General features: G+C 39.0%; 1 protein-coding gene across 1 annotated transcript; it reads left to right on the forward strand.

Moving 5' to 3' along the window:
• Positions 1–611: 611 nt before the first annotated feature.
• On the forward strand, positions 612–18,104 carry LOC311285698 (up-regulator of cell proliferation-like). Its single transcript, XM_084401507.1, has 3 exons — positions 612–635; positions 1,460–1,606; positions 12,807–18,104. Exons 2-3 carry the CDS (start codon positions 1,498–1,500, stop codon positions 17,396–17,398), a joined length of 4,701 nt encoding a protein of 1,566 aa, XP_084257633.1. The 5' UTR covers positions 612–635; positions 1,460–1,497; the 3' UTR covers positions 17,399–18,104.
• The last annotated feature ends 4,359 nt before the right edge of the window (positions 18,105–22,463 follow it).

Raw genomic sequence — 22,463 nt, forward strand, 5'->3', positions numbered from 1 at the left:
CATTCTTCCCTAAACTAAATAAAAAACACTATTATTAAATAAAATAAAAACATAAACACTATTAGTTCATAAATTACCTAAAAGCATGCAACTCCTGTATTTATATTACCTCTAATCCGCCAACAGTACATGCAGTTATATCACCACCTTACTGGAGTTGCTTATTAATCAGTTTTGTCGACAATAGAACAAACGAATGTTTGTAATGATTATGCTTGCATAGCGGGACCCTGTACAGTATCTCCTACCAGAGTTCATCACACATACTCTGAACACAACACATGTGAAGAGTGTCTGTATTCCCATAATTTTTCCTGCTACTCTGACCAAGCTACTTATTTGAGCTTTCATTTTCACCGTTAGGTCTCCAAACCAAATGATGATTCCGTAGCGTAAGACAAACTGCTTTTATTCTAAAAGACAAAATAATAATAATAATATTTCTTTACATTTATATAGAGCTTTTCTGGGTGCTCAAAGCGCTTTACAGAAGGGGGAATCTCCTCAACCACCACCAAGTTGCAGCATCTACCTGGATGATTACAACATGTTCTTGTTTAAATGTATATTTCATAGAAAATCAAAGGGAAAAGTGCAGCCACCTGCAGACCTCAGAGAAGCATTCCCTGTGCAGAGTAAGTACTAGTACTATCTTTCTGTCTATTAGTACTATTAGTTTAATTTGTTGTTGTTGTTGTTTTTGTTCTACAATGTTTGTATAGATCAGTGGATTTTAATCCTGGTCCTCCTGGGGACCCAAGCTCTGCACATGTTGTATGTCACCCTTATTTAACACACCTGATTCACACCTGTCAGTTATTAGAGACATACAAAACGTGCAGAGCGGTGGGTCCCCAGGTGGACCAGAATTTAAAACCACTGATATAATAAATCTATAATAAATCAGGAAATTAGATGAGATGGTGGTTAGATGGTAAAATAAACCATTCATATGGGCTGACATTCTCTTGATTTTTCTGCTTATAGGTGAAACCATAATAATTCTAATGAAATTTATATTTATTATAATTTATTATAATTTTGAACAAAATAATCAGGATTATCAATTTAACCATTATGCAGCATGATTAAAATGTGGCTTAGTTTTCATTAACTAAAACTAGACTAAAATGCTCAGACATTTAGTTGACTAAAACTTTACTAAACAAAACTAGGACAAGGTTGATTAAATATGATAATACCTCAAACACAGTCTCGACAGTTCACGAAAGCTGTTGCATTAACAGGTAGGCTATGCAAGACAGTGGTTGAATCTGCGAAATTAGTCTTTTTTTATTTTATTTATGTCGGTAATGTTTTGCTCTTGGTCTTCTACTGCTAACAACTTGTACAACATATCCACGTTCTTAGAATTAGCTGCTTGTCTAATCAAATTATTGTACTCTCGATCAGATCTAATACAAATAACTAAATTTTCTGTTGTTGGCACTCTTTGTAGACAACCCCCCCACCCCAGAAGACAACAAAAACAAAACAATGCCTTCACAAAAAAGAAGACAGAGACAGAGAGAGAAAAGGCGAAGGGAGGCTGCTAAAGGCAGTTCAACACTGCAAACATGGATTCAAAGCTCCAGCAAGCCAGCAGGTAAATCATCATATAGAACAGTTAGCAGACAGCTTGTCAGTTTAATTCTTGTAAGTATATTTCCCATTATAATCACTTGTCTTAGTTGAGACTAACACATCATAGGCTCTAAATGAGTTGTATATTAGCACAGTATACGGATTTATGCTGTATGCTATATGAAATTAAATGTCTATTACTTATTACTCCATTGAAGATGAGGCAGAGGCAGGCTCAGAGAGTGAAGGAGAGCCCATTGAGCATCAGCCAAATCAAAGTGTTGTTAAACTGTCTGACAGTTGTCACATTTTTTTTTTTTGTGTGTCACGTGATTCCCTGTTTATCATGTGATCCTGCCATGTGTCTTGTCATTGGTTAATTGTCTGATTATTGTTCACAGGTGTCCCTTGTCTTGTCATTAGTCTGTGTATTTAAGCCCTCATGTTTGCCATGTGTCTCTGTCAAGTATTGTCAGCTGTAACCACTGTTTGTGAAGTTCTGTTCTAGTTCATGTCTTGTTTTTGAGTTTTCATGCCCTGCCATGCCATGTTTTTTTTGTTTTTTTTCATGTTTGCTTTTGTTTATAATAAACTGCACTTGGGTTCTCATCTCTCAACTCGGCTCCAGTGGATCTATTACAGAATACTTGACCTACACCAATGAACCCAGCAGTTGCCCTCCTAAACTTACACCAGGGGAATCTTCCCCTGGAAACGTATGTGGAGGAATTTTGTGGACTGTGCTACCAGGTAAAATTTAACGATGTGGCTCTTAAAGACATTTTTCGTTTTGGGCTGAACGATCCGGTGCGGTCCCAATTGCCAGGGGAAAAAAATCATTTTTCCCTGGCCCAGTATATTGACTATTCCCTTTTGTTAAGCGGCTCATCGCTTACTGTGGGTTTAACAGATGAGGAACACCGCAAACCCCCAGAATCCTCTCAGTCTGAGCCACTTCACGTCATGCCTGCCAAGCCTGAGTCTCTTTTTTGTAATCTTTTTTTTTATTAGGAGTGCAAAACTTACAACATAGGGTGACATAACACAACAACAAAACACAAAAACAACAATAAAACAGCAGTAATAATAACAGCAATGAAAAAAAAAAGACAAATAATAGTAATAGTAGAAGTATTTAAATAGTAATAGCATATATAATAATAATGATATTAATATTTTGTGGTGACGTAACAGTAATATCAGTAATAATAATAACAGTAATAATACAATAATGATACTAAAGATGGTGATAAGTTGTGTTGACGGCAATAGTAATATCAATAATAATAATATATAACATTGATAATAGTGATAATAATGATAACAATAACAGTAGTGGTACGCATACTAACAAAATAAAAAAAGAAAGGTGATGATAAGATTTGTGTTGACAGAGAGAAAAAATAATAATAATAAAATCAATAAAATCAATAATAACAATAATAATAATAATAACAACATTTATATCAATAATAATAGCAGCAGTAATAACAAAAAAATAGTAATGCTAAAGATGGCGATGATGATAACATTTTGCGATGACGCAAATATAATTGACAGTGATATCAATAATAATTACAGTAATCGTAATAATAATAATAATAACAATAATAACAATACAAAAAAAAAGACAAGCCTGAGTCTCTTCACGTCATGCCTGCTAAGCCTGAGTCTCTTCACATCATGCCTGCCAAGTCTGAGACTGTTCTGAGTTGGTTGGCCAATTCACCTTATTCCGGAAGTAGCACTGGGTGGCGCCATCCGCGTAATCTCACTTCCTGGTTTAGCTACTTAGCGCTTTGTTTGCCCTGGTCCAATCTGTTATCTGTCTTGATATAAGTAGATAGACTATAATATTATAGCCAAATGCGTTGGCCTATGGTTATTAACAACTGCTGCAACGTACTAAAGTACATTTCACTTGAAGCTTTTGAAACAATGCCACAATCAAATTATTTAATAATAGCTGTGTCTTTCTAATAGCTATTACTTAGTTATGAAGATGTGCACAAACACTGCTACATGTAAAGTTTGAAACATTATTACACCACAGTTTGTTTGCTTAATCACCAGATACATTTGCAGTGTATAGCCAACAGATGAGAAAAAAATAGCCACGAACTGGTGTAGAAAGAAAGTAGAGCCTCAACTAGATGAACAAGAGGGTAACGTTAGCTTAGCTAACTGCTAGCTGCAATTTCTTATGGTTTGATCTCTAACACAAGTAATGGCTGTAAAATAAATCCAGCGACTGAATTCTAGAGGACCATAGCTTTCAAACAAGGTATAGCATGTGTATGTGTCCTGTAGTGAGACCATTACAACATTAGATGTTTGTGGCTAATGTAGGCTAAACACTACACATCGGCCGGGCTGCGATCAGACAGGCAGACGGGTTATATAAACACCTAAAAGTCGTTTAAAAATTACCCCGAGAAACAGTGCATTGCTGTGCTGTTGGTACACACGTACATAGCACATTTGGCACAAATTAGCTTATCTTATGTGACATTTTATCAGTGAGACTTCTCTGCAGTTCTCCTCGAAATTGAATGAGGGTCCGCTAAACCGGAAGTTGGTTTACAACGGAAGTACTGGACAGAAGTAAAAGTGGGCGGGGCGGAATAAGGTGAATATGACAGTGTCCTTAAGCTTCATCTTGACAACATCAAAGAAAAACAAGCATCATGTCAAAAACCTCAGGTGTCTCTCCTCTCAAACCGAATACAAAATGACCTAATTAGAGCAATGGCTATTTATGTGAAACGGGAAATTCTGAAGGAAGTAAGGGAAGCGTCAATATTTTCAATTTTACTTAATGAGACTACTGATGTATCACACATCGAACAGGTGTGCTTTGTGGTGCGCTATGTACATGACATGACCATAAAGGAGCCCTTCATTCAGCTCTGTGATGTTCAGTCAACAACAGGAGAACAGCTTGAAAACCTAGTAATTAACTTGCTGAAGGAGAACCAGCTAAAAGTTGAGGACATCCATGATCAGGGTTATGATGGAGCAGCCAACATGAGTGGGCCTTACAAAGGACTACAATACAAAAGCAAAATGAAAAGGCATTATATGTTCATTGCCATGCTCATTGTTTGAATCTTGTATTAGTGGAGAGTGCAAAGTCAAGCATTCACTTTGTCAGTTTTTTGACAGTAGTTGAAAAACTTTACACCTTCATTGCCATCTCCACAAAATGACATGCAGCTTTTGTTCAAACACAGCAAGCCATGAATCCTGGCCAGCGTGCCCTTGAGCTACAGAAGCTCTCAGACAACCGATGGACCTGCAGGGAAACAGCCCTCAGGACTCTCAGAAAATGCCTCCCTGAAGTTGTGCAATTTTTGGAAGATCTGACCAAGTCTGAGCCACCTGATCTAGTTGCAGCATTGCACAGCATTAACTTTGAATTTATTTTTGCTTGGCGATAACAACTCCAATATTCATGGAGACAGCAGTTGCTTCAAATGCTCTTCAGCGGCAAGACTTGGACTTGGCAGCAGCATACACTGTTGTAAATGGTGTCATTAGCAAAATGAACACACTGAGGACTGAAGAGCAATTCAAAGAAATATTTCACAATGCTACTGTAGCAAGTGGCTCAATTTTAGCAACTACGCCACCCCAGGTTAACGGGGAAAACAACCCAAATAAAGCACACAAATACGTTCCACCTAGAAAAGGCAAGAGGCATGGGCTTCCGTACAAAAATGTTTTATTAAGACTAAAAGTTGATCAATGATTTAAAATCACTAATTCACATGGGTCATGATTGAATTGGACAAAGCGAAAAAATAATAAACCTTCACAAGATTCACAATAAACCTTCACAGGGTTCACAATAAACCCTCACAAGGTTCACAATAAACCTTCACAGATTCTCAATAAATCTCCACAGATTCACAATAAATCTTCACAGGGGCTGAGGCTTCCAGTCAGGAGCAGGCTAGTGTGCTGGCAGCAGGTCTACCATAAGAAGCACGCCAACCCAACGTACACCCACCAAATTCACTGCAAATAACCAAAGGTAGTGACACGGCAATAATGAAACTGCAATAACACTCTTAGTGAAGCAAAACCTGCAGTGAGACCGACAACCAGCCCGCTCCGGGAAGTCCTCAGCTCCTAAAGGAAAGAGGAAAAAAAAGAAAAATATAGATAATTAATAAACTAAACTATTTAAATAACCAAACAAAGAAAACAAACAAACATTCAAAGTCAATTTCAAGTCCAGCAACGCTAGCCCCCTGCAGCTCAAACGCCCCCTCCTGTCGCAATCTCTCGTTATCAGCTCACAGTTGAGCCACAAGCTCTTTAAGTTCCTGTAATTCTCCCTCCATTATTATAAAATATATATACTTTATACCCAACCCCAAGGGACGTCACCGAAGGGAGTCAAACCAGAAACTGCCGTCTCCAGAGCACACGCTACTGCTTTATTCCTACAAAAGAGAGAAAAAAAAAAGAAAAAGAAAACACACATAAATACAAAACAAACTACTATACGGTCCCACGCCTCTGCCAAAAATCCTGTGGACCCTGCCGACTACGCCACATGTAGCAAGTGGCTCAATTTTAGCGACTACGCCACCCCAGGTTAACGGGGAAAACAACCCAAATAAAGCAGGCTCAAAAAAAAGGCTCATTGGCCACCTACCAAATTGTACTGACGTCACACAACTTCACTACATTCTACCCCTTACTTTTGTGTCGTCGCCCCGATGATAAGCAAACCCTTGCCACTCAATTCCAGGGCCTAAAGTAGGTAGAGACAAAATTAGACAAACCACCATAGCGACAACACTTAAAATCATTTACAAAAAGGCGATGGATATGCTTCACTGCACCTAAAATCTGAGAATACAGAGAACAATGGATCAGCATCATCATACTCAAATCATTCAGACTAACTGGCACTCATACCGAGAAACAAGCGGCACACAAGTTCTCTGCCATGACGGCTGCACACCGAGAAACGAGTGATACACAATTCTCTGCCTTGATGGCTACACAATAAGAAACACTGGTTACAAGTGCTCTTGCCATGACGGCTATACAACGAGAAACAAGTGATACACAAGTTCTCTGCCTTGACGGCTACACAATAAGAAACACTGGTTACAAGTGCTCTTGCCATAACGGCTATACAACGAGAAACAAGTGATACACAAGTTCTCGGCCTTGACGGCTACACAATGCGAAATACTGGTTACAAGTACTCTTGCCATGACGGCTATACAACGGAAAACAAGTGATACACAAGTTCTCTGCCTTGACGGCTACACAATAAGAAACACTGGTTACAAGTGCTCTTGCCATAACGGCTATACAACGAGAAACAAGTGATACACAAGTTCTCGGCCTTGACGGCTACACAATGCGAAATACTGGTTACAAGTACTCTTGCCATGACGGCTATACAACGGAAAACAAGTGATACACAAGTTCTCTGCCTTGACAGCTACACAATAAGAAACACTGGTTACAAGTGCTCTTGCCATGACGGCTATACAACGAGAAACAAGTGATACACTAGTTCCCCTCCTTGACGGCTACACAATAAGAAACACTGGTTACAAGTGCTCTTGCCATAACGGCTATACAACGAGAAACGAGTGATACACAAGTTCTCTGCCTTGACGGCTACACAATGCGAAATACTGGTTACAAGTGCTCTTGCCATGACGGCTATACAACGGAAAACAAGTGATACACAAGTTCTCTGCCTTGACGGCTGTGTGCACTAACTTAGGCACCTCCTAGTACCAGTCAATGGTGGAGGTATGGAGGAAAAGCCTGTGGCAGAGGTGCTAGGTCCAGCAACGCTAGCCCCCTGCAGCTCAAACGCCCCCTCCTGTCGCAATCTCTCGTTATCAGCTCACAGTTGAGCCACAAGCTCTTTAAGTTCCTGTAATTCTCCCTCCATTATTATAAAATATATATACTTTATACCCAACCCCAAGGGACGTCACCGAAGGGAGTCAAACCAGAAACTGCCGTCTCCAGAGCACACGCTACTGCTTTATTCCTACAAAAGAGAGAAAAAAAAAAAAAAGAAAACACACATAAATACAAAACAAACTACTATACGGTCCCACGCCTCTGCCAAAAATCCTGTGGACCCTGCCGACTACGCCACATGTAGCAAGTGGCTCAATTTTAGCGACTACGCCACCCCAGGTTAACGGGGAAAACAACCCAAATAAAGCACACAAATACGTTCCACCTAGAAAAGGCAAGAGGCATGGGCTTCCGTACAAAAATGTTTTATTAAGGCTAAAAGTTGATCAATGATTTAAAATCAATAATTCACATGGGTCATGATTGAATTGGACAAAGCGAAAAAATAAATAAACCTTCACAAGATTCACAATAAACCTTCACAGGGTTCACAATAAACCCTCACAAGATTCACAATAAACCTTCACAGATTCACAATAAATCTCCACAGATTCACAATAAATCTTCACAGGGGCTGAGGCTTCCGGTCAGGAGCAGGCTAGTGTGCTGGCAGCAGGTCTACCATAAGAAGCACGCCAACCCAACGTACACCCACCAAATTCACTGCAAATAACCAAAGGTAGTGACACGGCAATAATGAAACTGCAATAACACTCTTAGTGAAGCAAAACCTGCAGTGAGACCGACAACCAGCCCGCTCCGGGAAGTCCTCAGCTCCTAAAGGAAAGAAGAAAAAAAAAGAAAAATGTAGATAATTAATAAACTAAACTATTTAAATAACCAAACAAAGAAAACAAACAAACATTCAACTCAATTTCTTGACTCTAACATGACGAAAACCAACACGAAAATAAACAATTTACAATGCACCCCAAAATAAACAAAATATAATTACTCTAAACACTCACATTCACATTCAAGAAAAACAAACAGATCTACTGTGACCGCGGCAGAAACTTACACCAAATACAGAGTTAACGGTAATAACATTACACCTGAAAGTAATTCCAAGCAGACACAATCACTCAGAATCAAATAACAAAAAAAAAACAAATCTTCCAAAAAGTAAAAAAAATGCCAACTAGTAGCAAACAAACAAACAAAAAAATTATCTTTCAAGCCCGCATAGACATGTTTAACTTAAACGTAATGGTGTGTAGAAAGCAGCAGCGTGGCTTTAAAGAGCGAGTGGCGGAGAGAGAGAGCGCGCGCGCTGTTTAATGCGACTGCTCACTTAACCCACTTTAGTGTCCATGAAGACCAGAGAATACGATCGTTACACTTCAACATATACCGTAAGAGAATCATGTAACAGCCTTGTTGATTGCAACAGGTGGTGTTCCGATCAGTTAAGCTGCGATGCCACACCGATGGAAGCCCTGAAGGCACACCGTACTGGGAGTAAGCAGCAACCCACGCGCACAAACCCTCAGCCACCCAGCCGCACACTCAATCCGTAGTTGCGACAGGAAGGGGCGGGCTCTCAACCATGACGCACACCAGGAGGCATGAATGAACGGTTTATATGCCCCAATGGGCAAATGCTCATTGGCCACCTACCAAATTGTACTGACGTCACACAACTTCAGTACACTACCATTCAAGCAGAGACAAGAGGGATCAATGTGCCTGAAGAGATTCCAGGACAAGCAAGGCGGCGAAAAGTACCAACAAAGTTTAAGTACTGCTCAACATCAGCAACAGAGGACCACCAGCCACAGACTTTAGAGGAGTACAGAGTAAAGGCCTGTTCACACCGGGACGAATTTCGCGCGCGATATTCGCCGACGTTTAACGCCTCATGACTAAACAAAGGGCGCCAATGTGAGTGTGCACACCGGCGCGAAAAACGGCACGCGTAAAAGCGTCATTTTTTAAAAAACGCCTCGGGTTCGTTTTTTTGGTTTGACGCGCCGCGTCAAAAACTATCCGACCAATGAGATTGGCGCTTTTGCTCACGTGTCTGGAGCTTCTGAAGTTACAGTAAAACACAACTTGGGGGCGCTCAAACACAAACGGTCTTGCCGTGCACACATACGTAACGGCGAAGAAGATAGACACCAAGTAGCGTCTACACTGCCGGGAAGAAATGAGACGAGGAAGATGCAAGGCAAGATGAGTGTAGAGCTGCTGGTCTCGTTGGTGTCGGAACATAAAGAACTATATGACAAACGCGACAGCGACTACAAAAATCTTGATAAAAGAGAATTGTTATGGAGTGGTTTCTGTTTTACATTAAGCGCCATCTAATGTCAGGGAATGAATTTGCATGTTCACTCGGCTCATCGTCAGCGAAAATCGCTTGGGTGTGAACACAAAAAACGCGTTGAAAAACGCTGGCGAATAACGCGCGCCGATATTCGTCCCGGTGTGTAGGGCCCTTAAGGATGTACTTCACTTTTTTGGATTCCCTGATTCAGGAACTCCACAGGTGATTTCAAGGGAAGGGGAACACTGACAAAATTGTGATGTCACTGCATTGTTTGATTGAGCCATCAAAGTGGAAAGACACTGCAGATGCTGAAGCACTTAATGCTGCCAATACTCTCTGTGAGTTTTACGGATTTCAAGAGGAGGAGGAACAGCTGCGAACTGAGCTTAGAGTTTTCCACTCTTCATTCACATGTTCACAAAAAAGTGCCCATGCAATTTTGGAAACATTTAAGGAGTTTGATGCTCATGTTGTGTTTCCAACACTTTTTAAGCTGTTGAAAATATTTGCAACACTATCTGTCTCAACAGCCGCTGTTGAACGCTCATTCTCGAAGTTGAAGCTGGTGAAAACTAAACTTCATAATGCGTGTGGACAAGAACGTAAAAGATGAGGTTATTAAGATCTTTCAGGACATGGTACCAAATAGAAAGGTTTTGCTGTAAAAGGAAAAGGTAAATACCAAAATGTAAAATGGTAAATAGTTTCTGTTATTATCAGCAATGTGTAATTGTGATGTTCTATCAAAACATCTACAATAAAGTCTAAAATGTATTTGAGTGTGTGCTGTCTTCTCTTTTAATTGTACATTTTGTAATAACTGGATAATTTGTGTTAACAAGCAACCACCCCCTTAGTGCCCCTTTTTTTTGGTTTAGGCCACTGCCCCTCAAAATATCTGTGCATGGCCCTGGTCTTGTGGGTCTTGAAGTTAAGGATATGGCCTCTCTCTGCATGGGTTAGGGTTAGGTTACCACCCAGCCCCTCAGTTCTCCAGATGTGGCGGAGCCCTCTTGGTCGGTCCCTCAGGTACACTGTAAAAAATCCAACTTACGGTTTGTAGGACAAATTCAGTTCTTAAGGTTTATTCAACTATTTAACATGAAAAAAGTTGAGAAAAGTGGAGATAACTCAAACACGTAAGTTGAGAAAACTCAAAAATGTCCTGCAGCTGGTTGCCTTAAACTTTTACGTTTTCTCAACTTTTTTTTTTTTTTTTACAGTGTATCGCCCTGGCACTCCAGACACAACCTCCCTAGCAATGACTTTAAGAATGCTCAGTCTGTAATTTACAAGGTACATATTTTTATATGTATTTGCGAATAAGATTGGCCCTTCGGGCATATGGGGTGCCTTGGGACTCAATCCATCCATCCATCCATCTTCTTCCGCTTATCCGGGGCTGGGTCGCGGGGGCAGCAGTCTAAGCAGGGATGCCCAGACTTCCCTCTCCCTAGACACTTCCTCCAGATCTTCCGGGGGGACACCGAGGCGTTCCCAGGCCAGCCGGGAGACATAGTCCCTCCAGCGTGTCCTAGGTCTTCCCCGGGGTCTCCTCCCGGTGGGACATGCCCAGAACACCTTCCCGGGAAGGCGTCCAGGAGGCATCCTGAAAAGATGCCCGAGCCACCTCAGCTGGCCCCTCTCGATGTGGAGGAGCAGCAGCTCTACTCTGAGCTCCTCCCGAGTGACTGAGCTTCTCACCCTTGCCTTGGGACTCTCATTTACCTATTCACCCACTGCAAAAATAATCATTCCTTCTGAGAGATCTCCCTCTTCTGTTTCAGTTATTTATCGGTATCTTCTTGAACATTCATTCAAACCCTTATCTATTACAGCTGTTTAAGCCAAGGATCTTAATAAAGATGTGCATGTTTTATTTTCGGATCCGGTATGGAGGATGTTTAAGTTGTCTTCGAAGAACCCCAATCATCAAATGATACACTAGAAATTACTACATAGGGTTTACTTGACTCCTATGAAACGTTTCTATATGAATCTATCTTCCTCTCCCAAGTGTAATCTGTGTTCTCAAGGATCTCTAGGCACGTACTTGCACTTCTTTTGGGACTGTTTTACCGCTCTCACAGCGGCAAAACAATTTTTAGTTAACCGCTGGAATTCTCCTCACACAATGGACAGACGAACATGGACAGTGTCTTTGCTGGACATTATATCGATGGAACTCTCAACTTCTCGTATGCATGGATCCAATGTTAAGACAGAGTGAATTTATTGCATGCTGCTTTTGATATTGTGTCAACTTTTTTAACATCCATGTAATTTTTATTTATTTATTATTATTTTTTTTTTGGGTCTACATTCTATGTTTGTATTTTATTTTTATTTTCTTGAAGTCTACCAGGGGTGGGATGGGATGGGTTAGCCAGTCGTAACAGTGGCTGTCTTAAATGACACTCAGAACTAATACAGAGCATTTTAGACTAAAGATCAAAATTAGGGCAGAAAAATTAATTTTATATAACTGCTTTATGTGCAAAAACTGTACCAACATTATATGTAAACCACAAGAAACCTATTAAAATAATATTAAGGCATGTTATGGCCCCTTTAATAAGGATCAATGTATATGTAGTTCATACAGTGAAGTCTATAAAATGTTGTTGTTGTTGTTGTTTTTTTTTACATTTGATTACTTCATTCAGTTTCTGTAATATTTCTAAAGCACTGTTTATTTCATTTGTATCTTTATTCAGTTGTATTCATTTGACCTATTTCTTTTGATTTGCTTATGTTTTCTAATTTTAATACTGGCTGTTTACTTCAATAATTCAATGATCTATTTTGACCATGCTGGCTATCCCATATTCCCATTTATCCTGTGTGTATACCTCTTATTATGTGCTGCCTGCTCTCGGTTAGGATGATTTGGTGATTTGTCTGAAGTCCAAGGAAGGGCTGAAAATTTTGTCATCACTTACTCACCCTCAAGTTGTTCCAAACCTGTATGAGTTTCTTTCTTCTGTTGAACACAAAAGAAGATATTTTAAAATGTAACTCATTTTCTTCTAATTTACAGGGAAAATCATGAAGATCCTCCTGGAAAATGTGGGTTTGGCAGAGTATTATGGCAAGAAACTCACTCTGCACACAGTGCTGCAGATCAACAAGAACAGTGTGACAGATGTGCTTGTCCAGTCCCTTTCAGATCTGCCATGGCTGTTCTTGAAGAGACTGATGTTGCTACAAAGGACAGCGAGGAGTGTTAAGTTTTCCTCTTCAGATGAGTCAGAAGATTCAGAGTGGGATGATGATCAGGATAGTGCTGAATCAGACTGTTCTCAGTCAGTAAACCCTTTAGATGTTTTGACTGCTGTGTTTCTTTGTTCTGACAGTTTTCTTCAGCAGGAAATGATCATGAAAATGTCCATGTGTCAGTTTGCGATTCCTCTGCTGCTTCCAAACAGTGATAACAATCAGATCACGCTTATGCTTTGGGCAATGAGAGATATTGTGAAAAAATACAGACCACACTCCCTGTCAGATCCAAGTGGATTTGTGGAAGAAAGGATTGTTCTCTCAGACCTACCGTTAGTGTCTTTTGTGAGACTTGGCAGGTGCAACATTTCCAAATCAGAAATTCTGAATAAACTGCTCAGCAATTCACAACAATACACCGATACCTTTGTGCACTTCAACATGGGTTGTGGAAACATCGACAATAAAATATCAAATGGCTTAGTTGAGATGACCTTGTATCTTCCTTGTGGAAACAAGAACATTGATGTCTTTCCTGAGCCAATAGCGATTGCAAACTTGAGAGGTGACATCCAGGACTTTGAAACACAGTACTCTTTTCTTTGTGAGGCTTCAACTGCTATGTTTGTGTTTTTTGAATCACAGTTTTTAGATACACAATTATTTTCAGTCCCCAGTCAGAAACCTACACCTCAGCTATTTTTTGTGGGGGACTCCAACAACAACATAAAAGCAACAGTCAACAAGCTCAATCTGAAGAAAAGCAATTTCATCTTTAAATCCAGCCATAATGATGCAGACTTTGTTGACAAAATTCAGAGCAAATTACAAGATGCAATTAAGAACAACAATCTCAAAACCTCAGTTGTTCGTTTAGCTGAGATTGCACGAAATCTGGGAATCTTGGTGGACGAGGATGGTGAAGAATGTCAGCGTGCAAAAAAATGTGCATATGAAATCACATCAAAAATAAAGGATATAGTGCAGTTCAAGAAGGAGGAGCTGCCCTTGCAAGGAGAGATCTTGATTAAACTGGCCAAGTTAGAAAAGGAGAAATGCCGGCTGAAGGAATTAGGGGATGAGGATATTGAGAAGTACAAAAATGACCTTGAGAAACAGAAAGATAAACTCAGAGAAGAGCAACGTAGCAAAAACATGTCTGCCACTATGAGCTGCTTTATCAGTGCAATATCAACACCAGAAAGGGCCTACTTCTTAAAATGGTTGAGAATCGCTCTAGAGAATCGATCACATGAAGTACTGCCTCAACTCAGAGAACTGTACAAACAGAAATGTCAAGATGATTGTCCAAATAAGGCAGAAATTGCTGAGCTTGATAAAAAGATATCAAACAGTTCTTTAGGAGTGGAGCACTTCATTCGAGAGATGAGCCAGCTTTACGAGGCTTCAGTCTCACTTCCAGAAGATTCACTTCACCGAAAACAGCTGGAACACTTACCTAAACTCTGTGCTGAACTACTATTGGATGGATTTTCACTTGAACTAGTGGATGGAGATTCTTCAAATGTCCCTGAAAAATGGCTTTCTGGTGTGTTTTCTGAATTAAACACACTGGTGGAGTCCAAAAACAGGATTATGGTTGTCACGGTTTTGGGGGTCCAGAGTTCAGGAAAGTCAACACTGTTGAACACCATGTTTGGAGTTCAGTTTGCAGTAAGCAGTGGAAGGTGCACCAGGGGAGCCTTTATGCAGCTTATTAAAGTAGCAGATGATCGCCAAGCAGAACTCAATTGTGATTATATAGTGATAATTGACACTGAAGGACTGAAATCCCCTGAGCTCGCACAACTGGACAACAGCCATGAACATGACAATGAGTTGGCAACTCTTGTTGTTGGACTGAGTGACGTAACAATTGTCAACATTGCCATGGAGAATTCAACAGAGATGAAAGACATTTTACAGATCATTGTTCATGCCTTCCTCAGGATGAAGGAGGTCGGAAAGAAACACACGTGTTTGTTTGTACACCAGAATGTTGCTGATGTCTCGGCTCATGTTTCAAACATGAGAGACCGTAAGTTTCTGTTGGAACAACTGGATGAAATGACACAAGCTGCAGCCAAAATGGAGAAGAAAAAATTCAGCAAATTTACAGATGTGATGAACTATGACACTGAGACGGGTGACCACTACATCCCTGGATTGTGGCATGGAAACCCCCCAATGGCACCCGTGAGTATTGGCTATAGTGAGTCTGTGTATGCTCTCAAAAAGCATATAATGGAAATCCTCAGAGTTTACAAGTCCTACAACATCAATGAATTTCTTAAATGGACCAAAGACTTGTGGAAAGCTGTGAAACATGAGAAATTCATCTTCAGTTTCAGAAACAGCCTGGTGGCTGATGCATACATGAAACTGTGCACAGAGTACAACAGATGGGACTGGACACTGAGAAAGCAAATGCACACATGGGCATTAGAAGCTGAAACCAAGATCTTAAACCATGGAAAATTTAAAAACTCTGAGAAGTGCACCGTTGAAGATGTTTGTTGTCATTTACAACAAGAAGCAGAATTTGAGCTTTCAAAAGGACAAGATAAAATTAATTACAAGATCAAATCATACTATGAACAAGGAGAAGGTCATGTTGAACTAGTGGAAAATTATCGACAAGACTTTATAAACTCTGCCAAGTCTTTGAAGAAGGAACTTTCAAATTCTGTCAAAAGCAAACTGGATGCAGCTGTTTCACGTCGAAATGGAATGATCAAAGTGGAAGGAATCCAAAAGACATACATGGACACAATGGAGAAGAAAGTTCTGAACTTGCTGAAAAACTGTCGTGAGAACAAGTCAGACATGTCAGACTCCATGCTGGATGAAGCATTTGAAAAAATGTGGCAGGAGACTGTCAGGACACTGGCAGACACAGGGCTCGAACAACAAGATATCAGGACAAAAGTTTTAACTTGTTTGAGGATACATTTTCAATCTAAAGGAAGTTCAATAAACTTAGACAATGTTAAAGATTTAAACAGTCATGGCAATGGAAAGTTTATTGCCTACAAAGACAAAACAAGTGTATCCAAGTGGTGGTATAAAAACCATATCAATACAGTTCAAGAGATGTCAGAAAACCTCATCAGGGATTGTCAGGAATTTGCTAAATTAAAGAGGGAAAGTAAGGATGATTATGATGACACATATATCAGGGAAATTCTTAACATGATTGATGATAAACTTAAGGCTCATGAAGATCTTGAGCTAAAGGAAGATTTTGAGCTGTCTCTTAAACTGCACATATGCGGCTTTGCAAGCAGAGAATTTCAAGAGATTCACAATCAATTCATCAAGGAAAACAACCCGCAAACAGCCTTGGAGAACTTCAAACAAACATACCGCTCTGACTTCATTGACCTTTACAGTGAACGAGACCAGTGTCAGAGGAAAGCTGATGAATTCATCAGAAACTGCCTTAAACCTGCCTTGGAAAGATTTATTTCAGAGAACTTGGGCATGAACATGGCAGACAAGATGGTGACTGGTGAAAACGTAGCAATTTTCGGATCAAGGACAACATTTCAGAAATCAATCTTGAAAAATCTTCTCAATAAATCTAAATTTGAAACATATTTGGGGTTCATCACGTCATATGAAACGTTTGTTAAAGCCTTTATTGTGGACAAAATCAAAGAGCACTTTTCAGCAGAGAACAGAATGTACACATTGGAGGAGAACCTTGTCAATGAAGTCATCAGTGAAATTAAACAGGCCATTGAAGAGGCAGAGCGAGACAGAAAGATAAATGACATCAAGGGATTTATTGAGAACATTTGTAATAAACTTGTAAATAGGCTTGTTTTTCCCAAGGACGCAGTGGACAGAATCAGCACACTGAGCGATGCAAATCTAAGAAGATTTGCTGAATGCCTTCAATGTTCTGTAACGGACATGGATAAATCACTGAAAACAAGTTTTGAAGTAGATTTTCAAAGGAAAATATACTGTCTTCACCCCAAACCCCAGGATGTGCTGTTCAATCGAGTGCATGGCTGTGGGAAACAGTGTCCATTCTGTAAAGCACCATGTGAGGCTGGAGGAGACGGTCACGCTGAACACTTTGTCTCAATCCACAGACCAATAGGTCTCGGTCGCTACAGATCTAATGATTCTAAGAAACTAGTGACCGACATCTGCTCATCACTAGTGCACAGCAACAGAAACTTTGAGTGCCGTGACACTAACAATCAGTCGCATCCATATAAAGAATACAAAAAAATCTATCCAGACTGGCAAATCGATCCAGACCCCAGCATAGAGGCCACAGCATACTGGAAATATGTGATGGCAGAATTCAATGAGCAGTTTGCACTGGAGTACAATGCAGAGCCTGCAGAAATACCCTCATCTTGGAAAGACATTATAAAAGAAAGCTTAGTAAATTAACTTGTGCCCCTTTGGTCTCTTTTTAAATTAGTCCAGTACATTATGGTAAGAAAACTTAAAACTCACACCTTAAAATTCAAGAATCCATTAACATTAACTATGACAACAAATGGAAAAAAACCCTGCTGGTTTTAATATTAATCATAGCATATCCTGACTAATGCATGAGTGCCATTAAACAAAAAGTTGCTTGCTCTTGCTCTTGCTCTTGCCTTGTAATAAGAAAACAGGAAAAATAATTAAACTAAGCTAAGTGTTTTATTCCAATAAAATAAAGATGTGTTTTAAATATATAAACCTGAAGTACTAATTTGAATGTTGTGGTGTACTCTTAGAGACAAATAATTATTTTACCTATACATGCATGAATTCTTTTGTTTTGTTGACATTCATGACATTATTTTAGAACAGATTTTCTTTCAAATGTTCAAAAGAAAAATCTTGAGCTTCAAATCTTACTCTTTGATTTTTAATCATGTACTGTAACTGTGAGGTGTTTTTCTGAGCTACGTTTGTGATTGTGAATTTGATCTGGTTTGTGATTGTGAATGTATCTCTGTTAAAAGTGGTTGACTCTGTTAAGACATATACAGGCATGTCTGTATTAGTGAGGTCACAACACTGCTGACATCTGCATCAGTTTAATTAACATTTTAATCATTTGCCAATCTCATGAAATCAGTGTAACCTGAATAAATGTTACCGGCATCAGAGTTGTTTTGTAACTTTTATTGTTAATAATATATTGTATGTCTTGCATCTACAATTGAACAAAATCACCATTAAACAATCATCTAAAGATATTGATAAAATATATTAAAAAGCATGGCCATATCAAACTTCTATACACATTTGGGTCTTTTATTAGGCCATCTAATGGACTCACTGGGAGTTTTAATGTCTTCTGCATGTATCCTCCAACACCTCCTTCCTGCAAGTAGTTGTTATTCCTTTTACAATATATGTGGGATAGAGTTGCCTAAAATCAAAATGATTTAGATTTTTAAAGATATCTAAAATGTCCTGCAAATTTTACAACCAAATGTGAATGAACATTAGCAATTACAACTGTTCTTTTTTCCTTTGTTTTGGCATTTTTTAGAGTGAGTCTTTAAAACTGTCCGGTCAACACTTCATTTTAAATAGACATGTTGTGACAAACAACATTTTGTAACGTGGTAGTGGAAATAGCACGAAGATGAAGGAGGATGAAAATAATAGTCTTTAATGACAAAACTCAGGAACTAGGAGAAAACCACACTAAACATTAATGAGAACGGACGAAGACTGAGGGAGAACACAGGGTATAAATACACAGAGAAAACAAAAGGAACTAAATTAGATAATTACAGGACACAGGTGAAGGAGATGACTAATTAGACAGATGGGGGAAACTGGGTCACAGGACTAAACCAAAAACACTATGAAACAAGGGAGACAGACCATACATGTAACACAACACATACATTCAGCAAAAAATGCAAAATATTCAACATAACTTCTAAGTATATTATGAACTTTTGATCTTAAATTATGAACTTTTGTCTTACCATTTTCTTAGTCAGTGATACTCAACTTCACCACTCTGCACATTTTGTATTTCTTCTTCATTTAACACACCTGATTCAGTCATTCATCATGAGAGCTCTATGAACTGAATTTTGTGTCAAATAAGAGAGACATACAAAATGTGATCAATTAAAAGATAACCACCTTTTAATCACCTCTACCTGCAAGCAACAGACATTGAATCAAGGAATGCATGCACTGTATATGCCTCACTCATTCCCTCATTCAGCTGCTGAATTCAGAACTGCATCCTAGCATACTCTTACTATTCTCCTATATCTTTCTATGGCAAAAATAGTTATAGTCTGTTAGTATGCAATTCTGAATTCAGTTGTCTGTGTCTCATCTTGAAGGGGTCACATATGTCATTGAAGGTGAAGTAGCCATTGTAAAATTTGCTGTTATTCCTAGTGTTATTATTTATTTATTTTCTTTATGTATATTTTTATTGAGCAGATTTTGAAGTTACAATATGTGCATGGCATATATGAAATACATCACAACCTACTGTTTTTCTTTTTTAACATCCATAGAAATAAATAAAAAAATGATACAAATATACAGAACACTCTACCCATCCCAAATTACCCCCCCCCCCCCCCCCCCAAAAAAGAACCAGAAGAAAAGAAAAAGAGGAAAAAAAGGGGGAGAAAATCATCAAATCTCCAATGAAGGTACAGTCTCAACAAAGAAAATGATAGGATTCCACATTTTATAAAATGAGTTAACAGAGTCTCTGATGGAGTGTTTTTCCAGGTGTAGAAAGGACATTAAGTCCTTCAGCCAAGAAACATTAGAAGGGGGCATGAAGATTTCCAATGCAACAGTATTGCAACAAGACGTGGTCAAGTGATCTGAGGGCGCGTGCGTTTACTGGTGTGTGACGTGTGCGCGCGTTCTGGCTTAGTCTGCGCAAGCACCCATCACACACCAGGAAGCGCGCGCGCCCTCAGATCACTTGGACGTGGCTGTGTACAAGAGGTAAAAACCAGTGGCGGCGCCAGGGAGGAGCTAGGTGGTGCTGTAGCTCCCCCTATAATAGCCATAGCACCTGCCCAGCACCCCCAAGAAATGTCTGTAATTGTTTATATTTATATTTTAATGTCATGTTTGAATAGTCTTTTTCATGTTGTTAAAAATAGGAATTAAATAATAATAAAAAAATTGCGAGCGGGCGGTGGCGCCGTGAGCGCGGAGCGAGCAGGAACGAGTAGTGAGTTGTCGTCGAAAATGATGGATAAAGCAAAAAAGCTGTCGGGGACTAAACATAGAAAAAGAAAGAGAGAAAAGTAGATGGCATGTCAATTGATGCGACAGCAGCTAAATAAGTGGATGGTGAAAGGCAACAGGTAGGATTTAAAGTGTGACGTCCAGGCATGTAGACTATCGGGACTACTGGGAGATTCCCGGTGGGCTGGCCGACGTGCTTTTTGGGCCGATACATCTCATACTTTTTTTTTTTTGTCTTAACGGCCCATAAAACTCGTACATCGGCGGGGGCCCATTCGTTTGGGTTAGTGCCGGTGTAATGCATTGGTCAAAAAAAGTCAGCTTTAGGGTTTTTTTTTTTTTTTTTTTTTACGTAGATCAGCCGTGATCAATCAAAATTATTGGTTCTTTTCTTGATTGACACTGGGCTGGCCCAATCACATCTTTAATGTGAAGTAGAAATACATTCTTTCAAGTATAGAAATTAGTACAGAACTAATTATGAAAGTTTCCTTTATTTTGCAGTGCATTTGTTTTACAATATATGGCTATTACTATCGTGGGATTAATATTATAACTATTATTATGTAGTAGTGTAATGTAGACTGACACTGTAACTAAAAGAGGTTTGAATTTTTCTTTGTTTAATTTGCACACTGAATATGGGTTGGAGCTTTTAATTTTTAACTCTCAAAGTGCACCAGATTGATGATTGCCAAAATTGTTGCTGCATACCCCTCTGACACTGGGTAGTTGCGTCCCTGCCCTTGCCTTGAATACTTTTACATATATATATATATGTATATATATATATATATACATATATATATATATACAGTTACAGTATATATATGCTTATAGTCGCGGAACGAGTATACAGTTAATGCAGGCGTGTACGCATGTGTAGGCCTATACCAAGGGTGGTCCGATTTGCATCCCTCCATAATGAAACGCCCCAAAATTCAAAGCACCTTCTCTTAAGTGTTGAGCATCCCCATAGCACCTGCAACAGAAAATCTCTGGAGCCGCCACTGGTAAAAACGATATAAATACTGTTCGTTTTCTCACACAAACCGCTCGTTTCGTGTCTTAGGTCATCAGTGTGTACTTACGATGGGGAATTGTTTCATTTGGACTCTGTGCATGCTCTTTGAGATAGTGACCATAGACCTGCATTATATGACTGACAGACAAGAACGGTTTGACCTAAAAATATCAAAATTGAAACTACTGCGGAAACAAAGACACCTACATCTTGGACGCCCTTGAGCTAAGATAAAACATACCAACATTTAATTTCAAAGTGAACTATCCCGTTAAGAGCCTTTGACAGTGTAGCAAAACAGTGTAGCAAAAAAAAAAAGAAAAAAGTCTGCTTTAGCAAAGTCATGCATTGAAAATAGCAGAATAAATTGGATTTAGGAATTTTGAATCTACTCAGTAAATCATGAAATGACACAAATACATGATCATCAGGAAACAAATCATGAAACAGCACTAGGCCCTTCTCTCTGAGCTGTGCAAAAGTTGAATCCAAAGTAGAAGGTTCAAAAAGATGGTTACCACAAATTGGCATTAAGGTGGACAATGTGTTTAATTTAAAAATATAGCTGCGAGCAGCGATTGCGGGCCCAAGCCGGTGGCACCGCCACCCCGGTGCCTTTAGTTACCTAAAGGCACCGGGGATGGCGGTGCCACCAGCTTTGGCCCTCCATCGCTGCTCGCAGCTATATTTATATATATATATATATATATATACACACACACACACACATATATATATATATATATATATATATATATATATATATATATATATATGTATATAAATATCTGTCTATCTATATCTATATATCTATCTATCTATCTATATATATATATATATATATATATATATATATATATATATACACACGCACACACACACATACACATATATATATATATATATATATGTATATATATATACGTATATATATATATATAAATATAAGACAGAAAATTTTACTTGTCTTACCTTATTCTGATTTTATGATACACCCAAAATATTCCACAACAAATCCTTTAAATTTAATGTAAAAATAAAAACGAAAGTAAGCAGTGTTGGTCTCACGTAACCCTCTCATTAGAATCAAAATGTTTCAATATTTGCGATGTATTTGGATGCTAAACTATTCTTTATTATAGGCTTTGTACTTCACTCGTGTTCCAATATCGATGGAAAAAATCATCCTCTTCACGCGCGCAAAAATGTTCTTGGAAACATCACAGTGGAGCTCTGCTTACT

This window comes from Rutilus rutilus, assembly GCF_951802725.1.
Source record: "Rutilus rutilus genome assembly, chromosome: 25".
Taxonomy (NCBI): domain Eukaryota; kingdom Metazoa; phylum Chordata; class Actinopteri; order Cypriniformes; family Leuciscidae; genus Rutilus; species Rutilus rutilus.